This window comes from Chelonoidis abingdonii, chromosome 15 (genome assembly GCF_003597395.2).
Source record: "Chelonoidis abingdonii isolate Lonesome George chromosome 15, CheloAbing_2.0, whole genome shotgun sequence".
Taxonomy (NCBI): Eukaryota; Metazoa; Chordata; order Testudines; family Testudinidae; genus Chelonoidis; species Chelonoidis abingdonii.
The window spans coordinates 34,930,534-34,946,167 of record NC_133783.1 but is presented as its reverse complement, the minus strand read 5'-3'; the positions used below and the strand labels follow the sequence as shown (position 1 = coordinate 34,946,167).

Genomic DNA, 15,634 nt, shown 5'->3' with positions numbered 1-15,634 from the left:
AAGGAATGTATAAAGCCAAGAAACTCTCCCAAACCAACTCCTCCCCAACCCCAAACTGGTCTAAATGACATTGTTTCAAGAACTTCAAGGCCATGGAAACCTTGTTTACATTAACATTCTTAGTGTTGCTACTAACTGGCAGAGCTCAATTAGCAGGGGAAATTTTACAACCCTCCCCCCAGAATAAAACTAGCTTAAATACAAATTCCTGATTCATTAAACTGAGTAACCTCCACTAGCAGAGTACAATTCAAATGGGTCTTCATAGATTCACTGCTGAAAAAAAAACTTATGTGGACTGCAGTTTCCCCCCGCTCTATACACAAGGTATCTGCAGAAGAATCTTAATTGAAAGAGACTGCAACCACTGTAAAGCGTCAAAGCTGGATTTAATGTCTTTAAGGCAGAAGCAGGCATTTGCTTGTTCCAGAACAGCCTGTGTAGACTTATTTTAAGCTAATTACCTTTAGGTGGAAAATATGACTTGCTTTCAGCTTTATGAGGCCAGTCCACCACAAGAGGTCCAAACCTACGAAAGCTGGCAGTGATTTCATCTACAAAAACAAACAAGAAAATCTGAAGATTAAAAGTGGCAAAACAAACATTCTTGCTTAAGAAAATGTTAGAGATTTTCTGAAGCTATTGAAAAACAGGAAAAAGTGAAATGATGAATATGTGAACCTTCTTGAAATAAATACCCTTTTTTACCTCTACTATACTTTGTTGCTTAAATACCACTAGTTTTGCCTTTCGCTTCACAGACTAAAAGCAGATGTGCAGCACAGTTATAAGACAGAATTTTCAGTATTAGTAGTAGGTAATGATGAAAACCAGAAGCCTTAATACAGATTTGCCACGTTATTTTTTTAAAACAACCAAAACAAGATGAATCTGAACCATCTTAACTCTCAGACTTCAGGGATTCAAAATCTGGATCTGAGATTTCTCAAAGCGTGGAATACTCAGAATCAGAAACTGCATTTGATCTATTAGAAAGGGTGTTCTGCAAATACTGATCTGAACCCTGAATTCTGATTGAGGCTTATCTCTAGATATATGTGGTTAAAAGTAATTAGCTTATCAAACAAACATTAAAAATCACTGTTTTAAATACAGACACACATACTCCCAAAAAATCAAACCAACCAAAGAAAAATTTATTCCACATTTACAGGCTGTTTGCTTTGCACGGAACTGTAACTTTTCTGAAATGTTGTTGCAACTCTTTTTATAGAAGGAATATTAATCTTAAGAAAGAAAAAGCCCAAGTCTAAACCAAGATTTCATTATTTTTAAAAATTCCCTGCACTATGCATTCCAATAGAGCTTTATGAACTGTAACTCACAGCAAAGGTTAGAAATCTGGCTTTTGTTCCTGTTGGAGTTGCTTAAACAGAAATTCAAGACACAAACCTTTTGGTCAAAATAAGTCTCATGGGAATACAGGGCATGGGGGAGGAGGTGCCGTTAAGTTCTTACATTGTGTGAACAGCCCTGATTCACCAGAACTAAATTTTGTCTCACTGGTTTAGCAGAAATATCTGTATTTTTTTTCTCATCAAACACACACTTGAATATAATCACAACCACACAGATATTAGCAACCCATCCATCAAAAGAAAGGTCTGAAGGGCAGTGTTTTCGCAATGTTTGATGTTTAATATTATGTCTTTATTAAGGTATTACATGGTTTGGCAAAAAGCTTACTACAAAGTCAGCTTCAGAAAAAGACTTTCTTTCCCTTGTGATGCATCCTTAAATTCCCGTACATGCTTAGTTAATAGCAGATTCTTGGTGTGGTAAGCAGTAATTCAAGAACATCCACAATGGATTGTGGTGAAAATAGGTGTTTTATTAACAAAACAGATATACAATGCAAAAAACTATGATTGTTGACAATAACCTAAATATCTTTTGGCAACCATACTAAACAGGTCACATTTACAAACTGATTCACTGTAAACATCTGTTAGAAATACCCAAGTAAATGGAGAGTCATTTTATTAACTAAAACTTATTTTTATTATAATAATGGACATATTTAACAAGTATTGGCTGCCATTTTTCTGTTTCCTGCCCCCCCGTGATTAAAAGATGAAATAGTTCAGGACTTTTGAGGGCTTTCCCCAGTCATTTAACCCTGTATTTTCATCAATGTCTTCACTTTATGTACATAGACACTTTATACACACACCATTCCTGTGGAGGTTACGTGCTTACTAGGGCATATCAATCCATCACTCCTCCACAGAGGCTGCCAGCCCCTTCAACCTATCGCAATCTGCAAAAATTCAAAGCAGATTCCCAAACTCAAGTTGCCTTTGTAATATCACAACACACTACCAGCCACATAGCCAGGAAAAGTGAGGATTTTTATAATAGAAAACCAACTCCCACCCCCACCAATTGTACACATCACGGATTCACAGTACCTTCATCAATGTCAGGAGGCAGACCTCCAACAAACACCTTTCTAGAATAGCGTTCCACTCTTTCACCATTCTGACAGCGAGTTGGAGAGCTGAGACCCGATGATAAAGACTGATCACCGTGACTGTCCTCTAGGAAGCCATCTTCAAAAGGAAAGAGTGAAGACCGACCTGTAACAGATTTGGGAGTTTCTAGAGTTAAAATTTTCTGGAAAAATAAAATGTTCCTTTAAGAGCCCAGGCCTACTTAAATCTGCCTTTTTTAAAGTTATGTTTTATTTCAACAGAATTAACAGTAAAGGTCAGATACTGCAAATGGTACCACACATTGTGTCTACCACCACCATCAGTCCTACTGTTGTCAGTAGGACTGCTGGTGGTAGGAAACAATATGTGCGGTCATGTTTACAGGATAAGATGCAAGAGCACAGCCCTCTCATATGCTAGTGCCCATCATATAAAATCAGCTATTGAATGTGTGCAAGATTACAATTGCCTTTGTTTTGTAATAAAATGAAGTGATAGGTCGGTTTTTACGTAGGTAGGTAAAATATCTTTCAGTATAATTATAAGCACACTGCTAAAGCCATTGTGTTTTTAATCTCACTCTCCCTTTCTTTCCTTATTTAGTCAAATTACAAAAATAAACGTGCAACAAAAATTCTCAACTATAACTAGCTTACCATCTTAAAACACAGACTCTTCTGTTAAAGACATTCGACTATTGCCAATAACCAGCCTTCAAGCAAGTGTTTTATTATAGGTGTCATTTACATTTTCCCAAAGCTACAGTTGGATAACTTTTAAGTATGAATTAGGTATTTTTTCTAACTTGAGATAAATGTTTCAGCTATAAATATGGAAACCATTAACTACAGATGGCTAACAAATGAAAGCAAGGAAAATGATCTGCTTACACTGTCTACCATCGTTACTCAGAGAGCCTTGTGAGTGAGATTTAAATTTAAGACAGACCCTTTCAAAACTCTTTACTGTGAAGTTTTCAACAAAAAATATTTTCACTGATTCTTAGAAATCAATGCTACAAGAGATACACAAGATCATTAGGCTACGCCACTGCCGGATTGTTCCTTACAATGTACTTTCTAGTGTTTTTCCCCAGCTAAGTTTAAGTGTGCCAAAAAGCTGTGACTATCACCTTGTCCCTCAGGAAATTCAAGTGAGGAAAGACCCACAACAAACAGAGTCAAATGTCAAAGTGAGCACAGGGGAGTTTGAACTGAGTAGAAGTTGGGTAGGGTGGTTTAGCAAGAAGCTTTTTTTTTTTAGCAGGCTAAACTATTTTAAAAGTCCTTTATCAAATAATTAGATAAATCACACAAAAAACCCCACAACCTTATTCTCTACATGAAGAAAAAAGTTACACCTAGCTCAAGCTAGTACCCATTGTTAACACCCAGTTTGGCCATGAGAGTAGTAGACCAGTAGAATATTCAGGGTGGGTACTACCCAGTTTACTGCAAAGAATGAGGGCCAAATAACTACTTGACTTGTGCCCACCTAATGTAAGCAGTTCATGACTCTCATTGCCAAGTACAGCATATCTGCAGTCCAGAGTTGCAGAAGTGGAGGAGCAGAGGGATGCAGGGTCTGCATATAAGGAACATCATAGAGCTTGCCCACTTCTGAATCAATTTCCCTGAGCAGCTGAAGAAGCCAGTCTCATGATTGGGAGAGACTTAGATGGAATGGAAGGACTCCCTCATTTAGATGGGACCCATATTCAAACTCTGATGTGGCTAAATTTTCCCTCACAGAGAGGCAGTTGCTCTAGGGGATGGATTTGTAATTGGAAGATGAACACATTGTAGAGGATTTGATCATTATAAATATAGATAGCTGGGTATGCAGTGACCAGAAGAAACACTCATTAACTTCTTTATTGGGTGCAAAGATGCATCTCATGAGACATCTAAACAGACTTCCAGATAGTGCTAGGTAGGAATTGGTGGTTATGGTACATACTGTTATTAAGGAAGTAGGGAGGTATAGAATGGAGGAAAATAGGAACTTAGGGAGCTTAAAAGAAAGCCAATAGGTGGTGAGGAGCACTCAAGTCAGGTAAAGGATGTCAATAACACGAAGGTATCCCTTGTATCTAGTAGTAAAGGATAGGTTAGAAATTACAGCTGAATTGGGCAGGGACAGGTTAAGATCAAAGGTAATTTCTGTTAAATTAACAAGGTTTCATACTAAAAATAAATAAATAAAAAATAGGCACTTGGTTGAAAATAAAAACTATAGATGTTTACATACAAATGAGATGCTGAAAGGCAAAGATAGATGAACTAGAATGTCAGGCAATGAAACAAGACCTTGACATAACAGGCATCACTGAAACATGGTGAAATGGCAAATGTCAATGGGATACTGCAATACCTAGCTACAAACTATACAGTTAGGACAGATTAGGTCAAGAAGGTAGAGGAGCAGTAGTGCTGAACCTAAAAGATTGCATATACTCTAAAATAAGATAAATATTCTAACTGGTGATAAAAATCCCAAGTTATAAGAATACAGATATCCTAATAGGGTTATATTAACATCTTCCAGAGGAGGAAAAAAAGATACTGAGGGCATAATGTTGATAGAAATCAAAGAGGCAAAGTCTAATAAAACTATAATGGGGACTTTAGCCATATATAGTCATATATAATAGTAATAGTTGAATGTTATAGTGAGATAAGGTTTAGAGAAACAATTTTTCAAAACCTTGAACAACTGTTTCATGGAATTGATAGATTTAGAGAACACAACAGGAGAGATTATTCTTGACTTAGCCTGAAGTAACACACAGGTTTTAGTTGCATGCATATGATGTGTGTATAGGAAATTCGGAGGCTTAAGATGCAATTTCAAGAGCAAATAACTAAAGATATAAAACCAAGAAAGCATATCAGAAGTAGAAATCCTGGCAAACAACTGGATGCTGGACCGCCATGGGATAGATAAAGGGAGCAATTAAGGAATAGAAGGATAATGCTGGAAAACTAAATTATTTCCTTGCAATTGTCAAAAAATAGTAGGTTGGGATAGGCATCTCCTCAAAATTGTTTGATGAAGACAACAACGAGGCAGTAATAGAGATTGAGGTGTCAGAAGAAGAGGTTCTGGAACTAGTTAAACTAAAAAGCAATAAGTCACCTGATCCAAATGATACATCCAAGAGTTCTGAAGGAAATCAAGAATAAAGTGTAAAAGCAGCAAAGAGTCCTGTGGCACCTGATAGACTAACAGACGTATTGGAGCATGAGCTTTCGTGGGTGAATACCCACTTCGTCAGATGCATTGGATGAATACAGTGAGTGACTTAGTAGCAAAAACAGGGCATCAGCTACTATGACAGATGACTGAAGATTAGCAAACGTTGTACCTATATTTTAAGAAGGCACTAGGGATGATCCAGAAAATTACAGACCAATAAATCTTACCTCTGTACCTGGTAAGTTGGTTGCAACAATAATTAAAAATAGAATTAAAAGACATCCTGAAGATCATGACATGACATGGTCTAACCAGCATGTCTTCTGCAAAGAAAAATCATATTTCACTAATCCATTGGCATTCTTTGAGCAGTCTTATAAAACAGAGACAAGGTTGGCAAAGTAGTATCTTTTATTGGCCAAGTTTCAGCTGGTGAGAGAGAGAGAGAAGCTTTTGAGTTTACACAACGCTCTTGTTCAGGTCTGGGAAAGGTAATCTGTCACAACTAACTACAAGGTGGATCAGATTGTTTAGCATAAGAAGTTAATATGTTTGAATGGTCTCCTACATGTGAAGCGGGCTGTTTACACCTCACATGTCTGTCACAAAATGTGGAATATCTCATCCAGTGCACTAAATGCCTCAATAATTATGTGGGTGAAATGAGACAACCACAATGCTCTCGAATTAACTCAAACAGAAAATTAAGACAAAAACGCTATCACCCACAGGCAAACACTTTTCACAAATGATCACTCTCTATCTGACATATCTGTCCTCATCCTCAAAGGAAACCTGCACGACCCCTTTGAAAGATACGCCTTAACAATAATACTGGATTTATGGCTCATTGCAACATTTTATAACCCACTTAACTCTCCTTTCTCCTAGGCTGCATAAGTATTAACTGCTTGCTTAACATATTGCAAGAGACCATTCAAGGTGAATTCCTTATGCTAAACAAGCTGTTCAACCTTGTACAGTAGAACCTCAAAGTTACAAACACCTTGGGAAGGGAGGTTGTTTGTAACTCTGAACAAAACATTATGATTGCTCTTTCAAAAGTTTACAACTGAACATTGACTTAATACAGCTTTGAAAATTTACTATGCATTAGAAAAATGCTGCTTTTAACCATCTTATTTTAAATAAAAACAAGTACAGAAACTGTTTCCTTACCTTATCAAATCTTTTTTTAAAACTTTCTCCTTCATTTTTAGTCATTTATGTTTATCACAGTACTGTATTTCCTTTTGGTTTTTTGTGCACCTCTGCAGCTGCCTGATTGCTTACCTCCAGTTCTAAATGAGGTGTGTGGTTGACCAGTCAGTTCATAACTCTGGTGTTTGTAACTGAGATTCTACTGTATTTAGCTGTGACACTGAGTACCATTCCCAGACATGAAGAACGCTGTATAACTCGAAAAGTTGTCTCTTTCAACAGCAGAAATTGGTCCAATAAAAGATATTACCTTACCCACTTTGTCTCTCTAATAATAGATCAGAAACTTAAGAAAGTTTTAATTGCTATAATTTTGGGAGGGTTCATTAAAAGCTTTTATCTATATATTTTTATATATAAAGTTTATATGTAAATAAAACAGTCTCTGTAGAAAAGCTTACATGTATAAGACAGCTCAATGCTTAAAGCAATTTCATATATATATTATATAATAAATTCATAGTTCTGAAAAAGCATAAACATCTACTATAATGTGGTGATTTATAGTTTTATATGGCAGTTGACTAAGACAGAAAAAAATGGATGCAAATTTCAGGAGAAATCTAAAGAGCAAGACTCATTAACAAAAATAAACAGTTCTTTACTCCACCAATTACAGTATGAGTATTTCATATAGGAAGAAACAGATGAGATGAAGAAAGATCTTTTAGGTGAAGAAAGGATATTGGGAGTCACAACTGTTAGAACTTTGTGGGGGAGGGGGTTGGGTTTTTTTTGGCCTTTACTGCAAGTTTCATAGTGCTTTAATTGTATACCCTGTCACACAATCACCATAGTTAATGCCACATTCTAGGATTTTCACCCAATAAGACATGTAAATTGTAATTTCTGCCTGGAGACACAAGAGTGGTTAATGGTATCAAACTGACTTTTTTTTTGGTTAAGTTTTAATTGCTATAATTTTGGGAGGGTTCTCCACAATTTTAAAAGATAAACTTTCTTCTGCATTCCCAGTGCTCACATGCATAGATGAGGCCCACTGTTCCATACCCTTGTTTTATGAATACATTAATTACAATGGTTGTTTCAGGAACATGATATAACAGACTAGGAGTACTGTGGCAGTGAATGAATGCATTGAAGGGTTTATCATGTTGACACATTGCCCACCTAACTAGAGATTTTTTCCCTGGAGGACAAAGATATTAAATTAAAAAATGCAAGATGGACACCTAGTTATGAAAGCCTACTAAAAATTCCAGCTTTAAATGTAATCACATTCTGTGGCCAAGACTGTCTCCCTACATAATTTCAAATCACAAGCTTGTGCAATCTACATATCTGTCTAGCCTCTACCAACTTACTGATCTGTCCACCTAAGGCTTCGGTTTTTTTCACAATGTAATGCAAAACTCTGGATTGCACCCAATAAAATAAAATACTCCACCGTGATATAATCAGTGATATATTTCACTGCCTAGACACAACTAAAATGCATTTTTAAATTATTTCAGTGTCATGTAATAGAAAAGAAAGATACAATACGTTACAGTATCCACAACAGATAGTATTTGCGAGTTATAGGTGCCAAAATCTGCAATCCACAGCACCGTATTTTACATTCAATAAGCCAAAGAAAAAGATTTTAACTGCTGCTGTAGATTTAAAAAAAAAAAAATCTATATTTTCCCTTAAAAGATTTTCTAAATAAAGAGAAAAAATGGTTTTTAAAAGGTCATTCAACTTCTGAAAGTTTAGCTAAGTAAAAAGGTGGTTCAAACCCTGGAACAGGAATAAATCAGCACTTCAAGCCTCAGAATTACAGTTCCTTACCAGTGGTCTGTTTTAATTATTGTTGACTAGTTGATATTAATTGCTCATTTTCATGACTTTTAAATTCACTTAAAAAAAGTTAAGTCACTGTCCGATAGCAGTGTTCTTATTTCAAGAATCTATGAACACTGAAGATGTCAGCTCTCACTCAAATTACTATGTGTACCATTGTCATCTGACTCATGTCCGGTCTTCTCTTACACCACATGTGTAGGGTTTGAATTAGCAATTCATCAAGACAAAAAGTTTTTTTAGAAACCATCCTAGGATCAATCAATAAGCTCATATAAACTTAAGAGCTTCTCTTTAGTTAATTTTTTAAAACAGTTTTATACTAGACACACAGCACTAGCTCTTTATAGGAGGCACAAGATAGTTACACGGTAATACATCTCATGGCACAACAGCACTGTTTATTTACGTACACGGTAAATTAAAGATATCAGAGGGAGCGGGGCAGGGCTGGATGGTTAACAAGCTTGATGCTGTCCACAAAGAATAAATATGTAGCAGCACTTTATGATAGAACACTATCACATGAACAGCACTAAATATCTGTTTCTCCCACCCTTAAGTTGGCAGGCAAAACCTTTGACACATTTTTATTTTATTTTATTTTATTTACCTCTTCTTCGCCCATAGCTCCTGGCTGCATGTAAACACAGAAGAGAATTGTTGGTACTTTTATCATAGAACAGAAATTAGATTTAGATTCAGAAATAAGGAAAATGCAGTTGTTTCTTGTTTGTTTGTTTTTTTAATGTTTTCGCCTTGCACCCTCCCCCCATTTTTTTGAGAATGTAGTTCAGACATTTCAAACAACCCTAAAAAAAATCTTTAAGAAGACATAGTCAAGACAAAGTTCTATGCATATTTGCCATGCAATATTATTCCAGATAGCAAAGAATAATAAAATTATGACGCCACACAAATCCTTCATAGGTGTTGGAAGAGGTGATGCATATAAGCTATAGTTATTCTAATTAAAGGAAGTAATTATGCAGGAAAAAACGTTTATAGTTTTGAAAATCTATATTTAAACATCAAGGAATTTAATTAGCCATTCTACAAAAGTGATATACATTCAATAATTAGTAGATCATCCAAACCCGTTCATATTGATTTGAATGGCTACAATATACAACTTGAATTTTTTTATGAATAAATCCCAAAAATTATAAAACGGTTTATGTTCTGATATCTACATATTGCAAAGTGAAGTCACACACACAGTATGTGATATAAACTGAAATAGCTAGATGCATTTAAATTTGCTTTCTGAAATTTTAATGCATCATAGAATAGTTTGGAGCATTGTATTTTGAAACTACACTGAGAACTCATTCCAACATAACATATCTGTGCCCTTCCAAAATATTTACAATGCAGATGGCCATGGATTACAAATTTTCCATCCATGGGAAGAAAGGTCAATCTGTAATAAAAGCCAAAATACTCTAGGTATATGGTAGACAATTGCTCTGCCACTTCTGTTTGGTATCGTGGGCAGGGTGGAGTATATTCATGTGAAGTACATAATGGGGAGCACTCCTAATACGATTCATTATCTGTAACTGCATAGTTGGGGGTTGTTTAGGCCTGGAACTGGAATTTCCTGGTGCAACGTTTGGTGGGAAGATGGACTAGCACTAGGTCTGGCCCCATACTGGCTCGACCAATTCTTTAAGGTAAGAGTTGAAGGGGGGAGAGCTGGTCTGAGGGGAAATTCAAGGTCATCATCCCAATGGAGGAGAGCTGCATCATTCCTTTGATAGCAGATTTTTTGGTTGATGGGAAAGGGGTCATCTTCAAACTACATATACCATTTCTTCATCTCTTTGAATGAATTTAGAACAAAAAATAGCCAAAATACCAAAGTATAAATGATATTGTAGGATCCACATACAAAATGAAAGACAGTTGGTTATGCTTACTGTTAACATTTAGGCTGCCTCTATACCGGGGTGGGCAAACTTTCTGGCCTGAGGACCACACTGGGGTTGCAAAACTGTATGGAGGGCTGGGTAGGGAAGGCTGTGCCTCCCTAAACAGCCCTCTCCCACGTCCTACCCCCTGACTGCCCCCCTCAGAACCTCCAACCCATCCAACCCCCCCGCTCCTTGTCCCCTAACTGCCCCCTCCCAGTATCCCCACCCATAACCGACCCCCAGGACCCCACCCCCTATCCAACCTCCCTGCTCTCAGCCAGCCACCCCTTGACAGACCCCCTGGGATCCCACGCCTATCCAACCCCCCGTTCTCCGTCCCCTGACCACCACCCCCCACAGAACCTCTGCCCCATCCAATCGACCCCTGCTCCCTGTCCCCTGACTGCCCCCAGGACCCCCCACCCCTTATCCAGCCCCTGGCCTCGGCCCCCTTACCATGCTGCTCAGAGCAGCACGTCTGGGAGCTGCGTCACCAGGCCAGAGCTAGACATGCTGCCACTCTGCTCAGCAGGAGCTCACAGACCCGCCACCCAGAGCACTGCCCCCATGGTGGTGTGGCTGTGGGGGAGGGGCCGGGAGCGCAAGGGCTGGGCAGGACCATCACGCGGGCCGGATGTGGCCTGTGGGCCATAGTTTGCCCAGCTCTGCTCTATACTATGACCAAAGTTTACAACATGGTGATAAAAATCCACTTGAGTCTTTTCTAAACTACAGAATCCATCATTGCTATCGCTTCAGTACAGTTATGCTGCACCAGTGGTGATTTATGGGTTCCAGTTTTCATATTGATGAATCACTCACAGTTCAAACCTTTGCTGCTGGAGAAAGTTTTCTGCAAGGCTGGGTAGCAAAGCATATAACGGGTTGTATTTTTCCTAATGGTAAAAGGTTCTTTTTTAAATTGCAAAAGTTAGGATGTACAACCAATTACAAACGTAGCAAAAACAAACAACTGCTCAAATCCCTTTCAACCAGCAAGATATTAATTTTTTATGACTGAATTTTGCATTTGTCTGTCTTTTACTCTAATGTTAAATTAGACTTTTTGGAGATTTTGCTTGTTCCCCTCCTCAGCTTTTGGGACATTTACAATCCTGTTCCTGCAAATTGTCCCAGTAGCAGAATGAGAGTAACAGTCCCTGGCCAGGCAGACAAAATATATATTTGTGAGATCATAATGGAAAACAGGTTTCATTAGACTTCAAAAATTGTAACAGCTACACAATGACCATGCTCACAACTGATTTTCAATTGCTTATCACTTATTCCTTACAAATACGAAACCAACTTCCTCAAAAAGTACTTTACCCACAAAATAAGTTGAGAATTTTTTGGTTCATCCCTTTAAGTTATTAGTGAGTAAAAATACCAAAAACGAGCGATTTTCCTTGTATTTTCCTCCCCCTCCCTGCCATTCCATACTTTATTGCCACTTCAAAGGAAAAAATATCATGGAGCTATGTATGTGTGGAAACTGGGTTATAATGGAACACAATCTAGACAATTATACCATTACTATCAAGAATGCCACAATTATGAATGCAATTGAAATTTATACTTAATTTTTAATACACGTTCGGCAGCACATATACTAAAATTGGAACGATACAGAGAAGATTAGCATGGCCCCTGCGCAAGGATGACACGCAAATTCGTGAAGCTTTCCCTATTTTTTTGGGGGGGAGGGATAGCTCAGTGGGGGGAACATTGGCCTGCTAAACTCAGGGTTGTGAGTTCAATCCTTGAGGGAGCCATTTAGGGATTGGTCCTACTTTGAGTAGGGGGTTGGACTAGATGATCTCCTGAGGTCCCTTCCAACCCTAATAATCTATGATTCTATGATACATAGGTTAGGATCCTATAAAATACCTCATAAGAGTTAAGTTAGTGAGTTCTTTTCTTAAACCTTCTTCATGTAGCTGCTTTGGAGTTAGTTCTTTTCTTCTATCTGTTCTATCTTCTATCACACTATCAGCTCAGCTTGTGCAGTATAGTAAAACTACTCAACATTCCTAACCATTGGGAAAGCCAGCAACATCATGTAATTAGGTATGCCAGGAGTGAGGCTGGCCCTTCACCTCCTATTACTGGGTCTTCAAGGAAGGGTGTGAGTATGTTAGGTTAAGATATTTATAATAGAAATGTTACCACCGGAAGTTTTGTAATTCTTTTACTGTTTTGCAGTTATAAGGTTCATTGCACTTCTTATTTTTATGTTAATGTCAATAAAGATTTTATCAATCTGGTATTGGTCTTCAATGTACGCGTTCTTGACAAGCACCCTGAGAGTCCTCTCTCGATATAGAACTCTCTGAGTTCTTGAACTCTGTAGTCTGAATTAGACATGAACCTATAAATCTTCTGGTCCGGATGCGATCAGTGGCAAGCCATAAAATTTAATCCATCAAATTCAGGTCAACAATGCCAAAATATGTCTTTATTCATTCATTCCCTATATACAGGGACTGTTCCTCCCTAGCCACACACCTCCATCAATGCCAATAAAACATCTTTTAAAGCATGAAAGGGAAGAACTTGAAGAACACAGGGCTTTTAATACCTTACACTTTTGCAAGGTAAACTGAATGTTTTAACAATGTGTGACAAATTTCTAGGGCCAGTTTTGAAAGATCGCTATTTGGTTAAGCAAATCTAGGATGAAGACAAGTAGAATGTATTGACAATATTGCATTAAGGGTATCCATTTGTTTCCATGAATCAAAAAAGGAAGAAACCTGAAGCATTGATGAAAAAAAGCAGAGTTTCAAGGACTGCTATTTCCCCACATATCTACTTACAAAATATACAACTGGCATGAAATTGCATTTGAAAGACTATCATATTGCATGTGTACAAGAAGGCAGAGTAACAATTTCTATGGGAAGTGCTGAATATCCTGTCTTTTGGATGTTTTAAAAAAAACCAAAACATTTATTTAAACCTTATATCTTTTTGTGATACATATGGTCTCAAGAATTAGCCGCACCATTTCAACAGTAACAAATCTTAAGACGACTGAACTGGAACATTAGAAGTTATAATGAAAACATCTGTAAAGACTTAAGCCTGGACTACACACAATTTTTGAATATAGTGTAACTATATTGGTTAGAGATTATTTTTATACCGTTATAGTTATACAAGTACAAAACAAATCCTAGTGTGGATGAAGTTATCCTGTTATAGAAGTGCCTTTTACCAGTATAGCTTTTATTCCCTTTTCCTGTTGGCAGAGCTGGGAAGAGAACCCAGAACTCTTGGCACACAACCGTGAGCTTTTAATCTGCAGCACCCACTGTTGAAGTAGTATAATGTATTTATTAAGGGCCGGTACAGCTACCAATATCACGTTGAGGAATACACTTTTCTTCAAAAGATACTTTTCTTAATGGATTCCTACTCTTGGGAGACGACAAAGCAGAGATCTTGCCAAAACACAAAACCAGAATAGACAAATATGCTTAGAATAGTACACAGCAACAACTTTTCACATTTTACACTCAGACACACGTGTTTACAGGAATAAGATATTTCCCAAAAACATGTCATAGTGGGCAAAGGAAATAAAAGAGTATCCCAAAATAAATTGAACTCTAACAATGAGGAAAGTCTGGGCACTCAATAGACTGAAAATAGTTGGTGGAGAAAGTAGGGGGTTGGATATTTTGTTTTTTAAAAAGAAAGACCAATTAGCCAATTACAATTTTGTCTCTGGAGAATGCATTTAAGTAATAGTGCTTGGTAAACATATGCTGAAAAGACCATTTACTCTGCAAATCTCCTGAATTGACACATAATGGGCATTGGCATGATCTTCAAGAGCCAAGCTTTCCAGTCAGTAGCAGTGAGAAATGAAAATAGTCTTCTAGACATGGTACTCTTTAAGAAGTTAGTCAATTAGCACCAATTGAAACAAATCTGAGTAAGCTCCCTTAGAAGTTTAGTCAACTGCAGTTAAAAGCCTAATGCTTTAGAACATGAGAGGAAGGGCTTCCTCAGGATGGGCATGCATACAACTCTGACTAGTTGCACTGGGACTCCATAGCCACCTTTGGAAACACCTTAAGATAAGTCTGTAGCAAATTAATTTTGACAAGATTAGTGACTTAATGACTTTACAGTAAAGACTTGGTGACTTTACAGCCACCAAGAAAATCATCTTCCATGTATGAAATTTAAATTCACATACCCAGTAGATCAAAGGGAGCTTTAAGCAGCTTAGTTATGTCCACATTAATAGTTTGTAACATGAGAGACTCTTTGGAGGAGGTTTTCAAATGCATTAAACCCAGTTATGACCCTGATCACATGGGTCTATAGAGAAGCTGGTCTACTTTCACTATGTGCATGGTAGGAAATGGTACAGATGCCAGATTAATTTGTTGAGAAGTTGTCTTTAAGCCAGATTTGAACAAAAAGGTCACCAGTCTGTGTGAGATATGTAAAAGGATCTACAACCACAAATTGTATATGTCCTTCTGGAGACTCCTAATAGAAACAAAAGGAACCTGACACACCTACTTAAAAATAGTATCCATCTGGACTTCTACGAACTTTCCCTTCTACTGGCAAGGAAAGGAATCTTCAGCTGAGATGTAGATGGGAACCCTGGTTCTCTGATCAGATGGCTTAAGCAGAATCACACTTTTCAAAAGCTATACAATTATAGGACAGTTCTTTTAAATTCTGTACTATAGAGAATTGGCTGGTATGCCTTGCTGGGAGATTTGGCCAATTAGAATACTGTAAAACTAATAGTTAAATTCTATAAAACAAGCTGGACTGTGGAAACAGTCTCGACTATTAAGCACATTCCCGTTACTGTTAAGCATGGGGAATTTCCTCATTGCAGACCTAAACTTTCACATAGTTTTGTCCTAAGACTTTTTTATCCAAAATGGAAAATTTATTCTCTGAGTTACCACCATCTTTTCATCTTCTTGAAATTTCTTGTCTGATCTTTTCCTTTTACAGTATGTAAACAGTGCAATAAAAGACACCAAGTCTCAGAGCCAG

The 15,634-nt window shown here is 37.4% G+C and overlaps 1 protein-coding gene and 1 non-coding gene across 9 annotated transcripts in view; one reads left to right on the top strand and one right to left on the bottom strand.

The window, feature by feature from the left end:
- CPEB3 (cytoplasmic polyadenylation element binding protein 3) overlaps positions 1 to 15,634 on the bottom strand; it is a 180,760-nt gene that overhangs the window by 49,886 nt on the left and 115,240 nt on the right. For 4 of the 8 annotated variants that reach the window (XM_032770264.2, XM_075072704.1, XM_032770266.2 and 1 more), the window contains exons 5-7: positions 9,295 to 9,318; positions 2,433 to 2,600; positions 465 to 554 (exon numbers count right to left, since the gene is read on the bottom strand). In XM_032770264.2, coding sequence (XP_032626155.1) covers positions 465 to 554; positions 2,433 to 2,600; positions 9,295 to 9,318 — 282 coding nt within the window. The remainder of the gene's footprint in view (positions 1 to 464; positions 555 to 2,432; positions 2,601 to 9,294; positions 9,319 to 15,634) is intronic. The other 4 variants (XM_075072703.1, XM_075072705.1, XM_075072706.1 and 1 more) reach the window with 2 other exon arrangements.
- LOC116818975 (U6 spliceosomal RNA) lies at positions 12,187 to 12,292 on the top strand. The gene has a single exon (XR_004372316.1). It is a non-coding gene; the product is annotated as a U6 spliceosomal RNA (small nuclear RNA).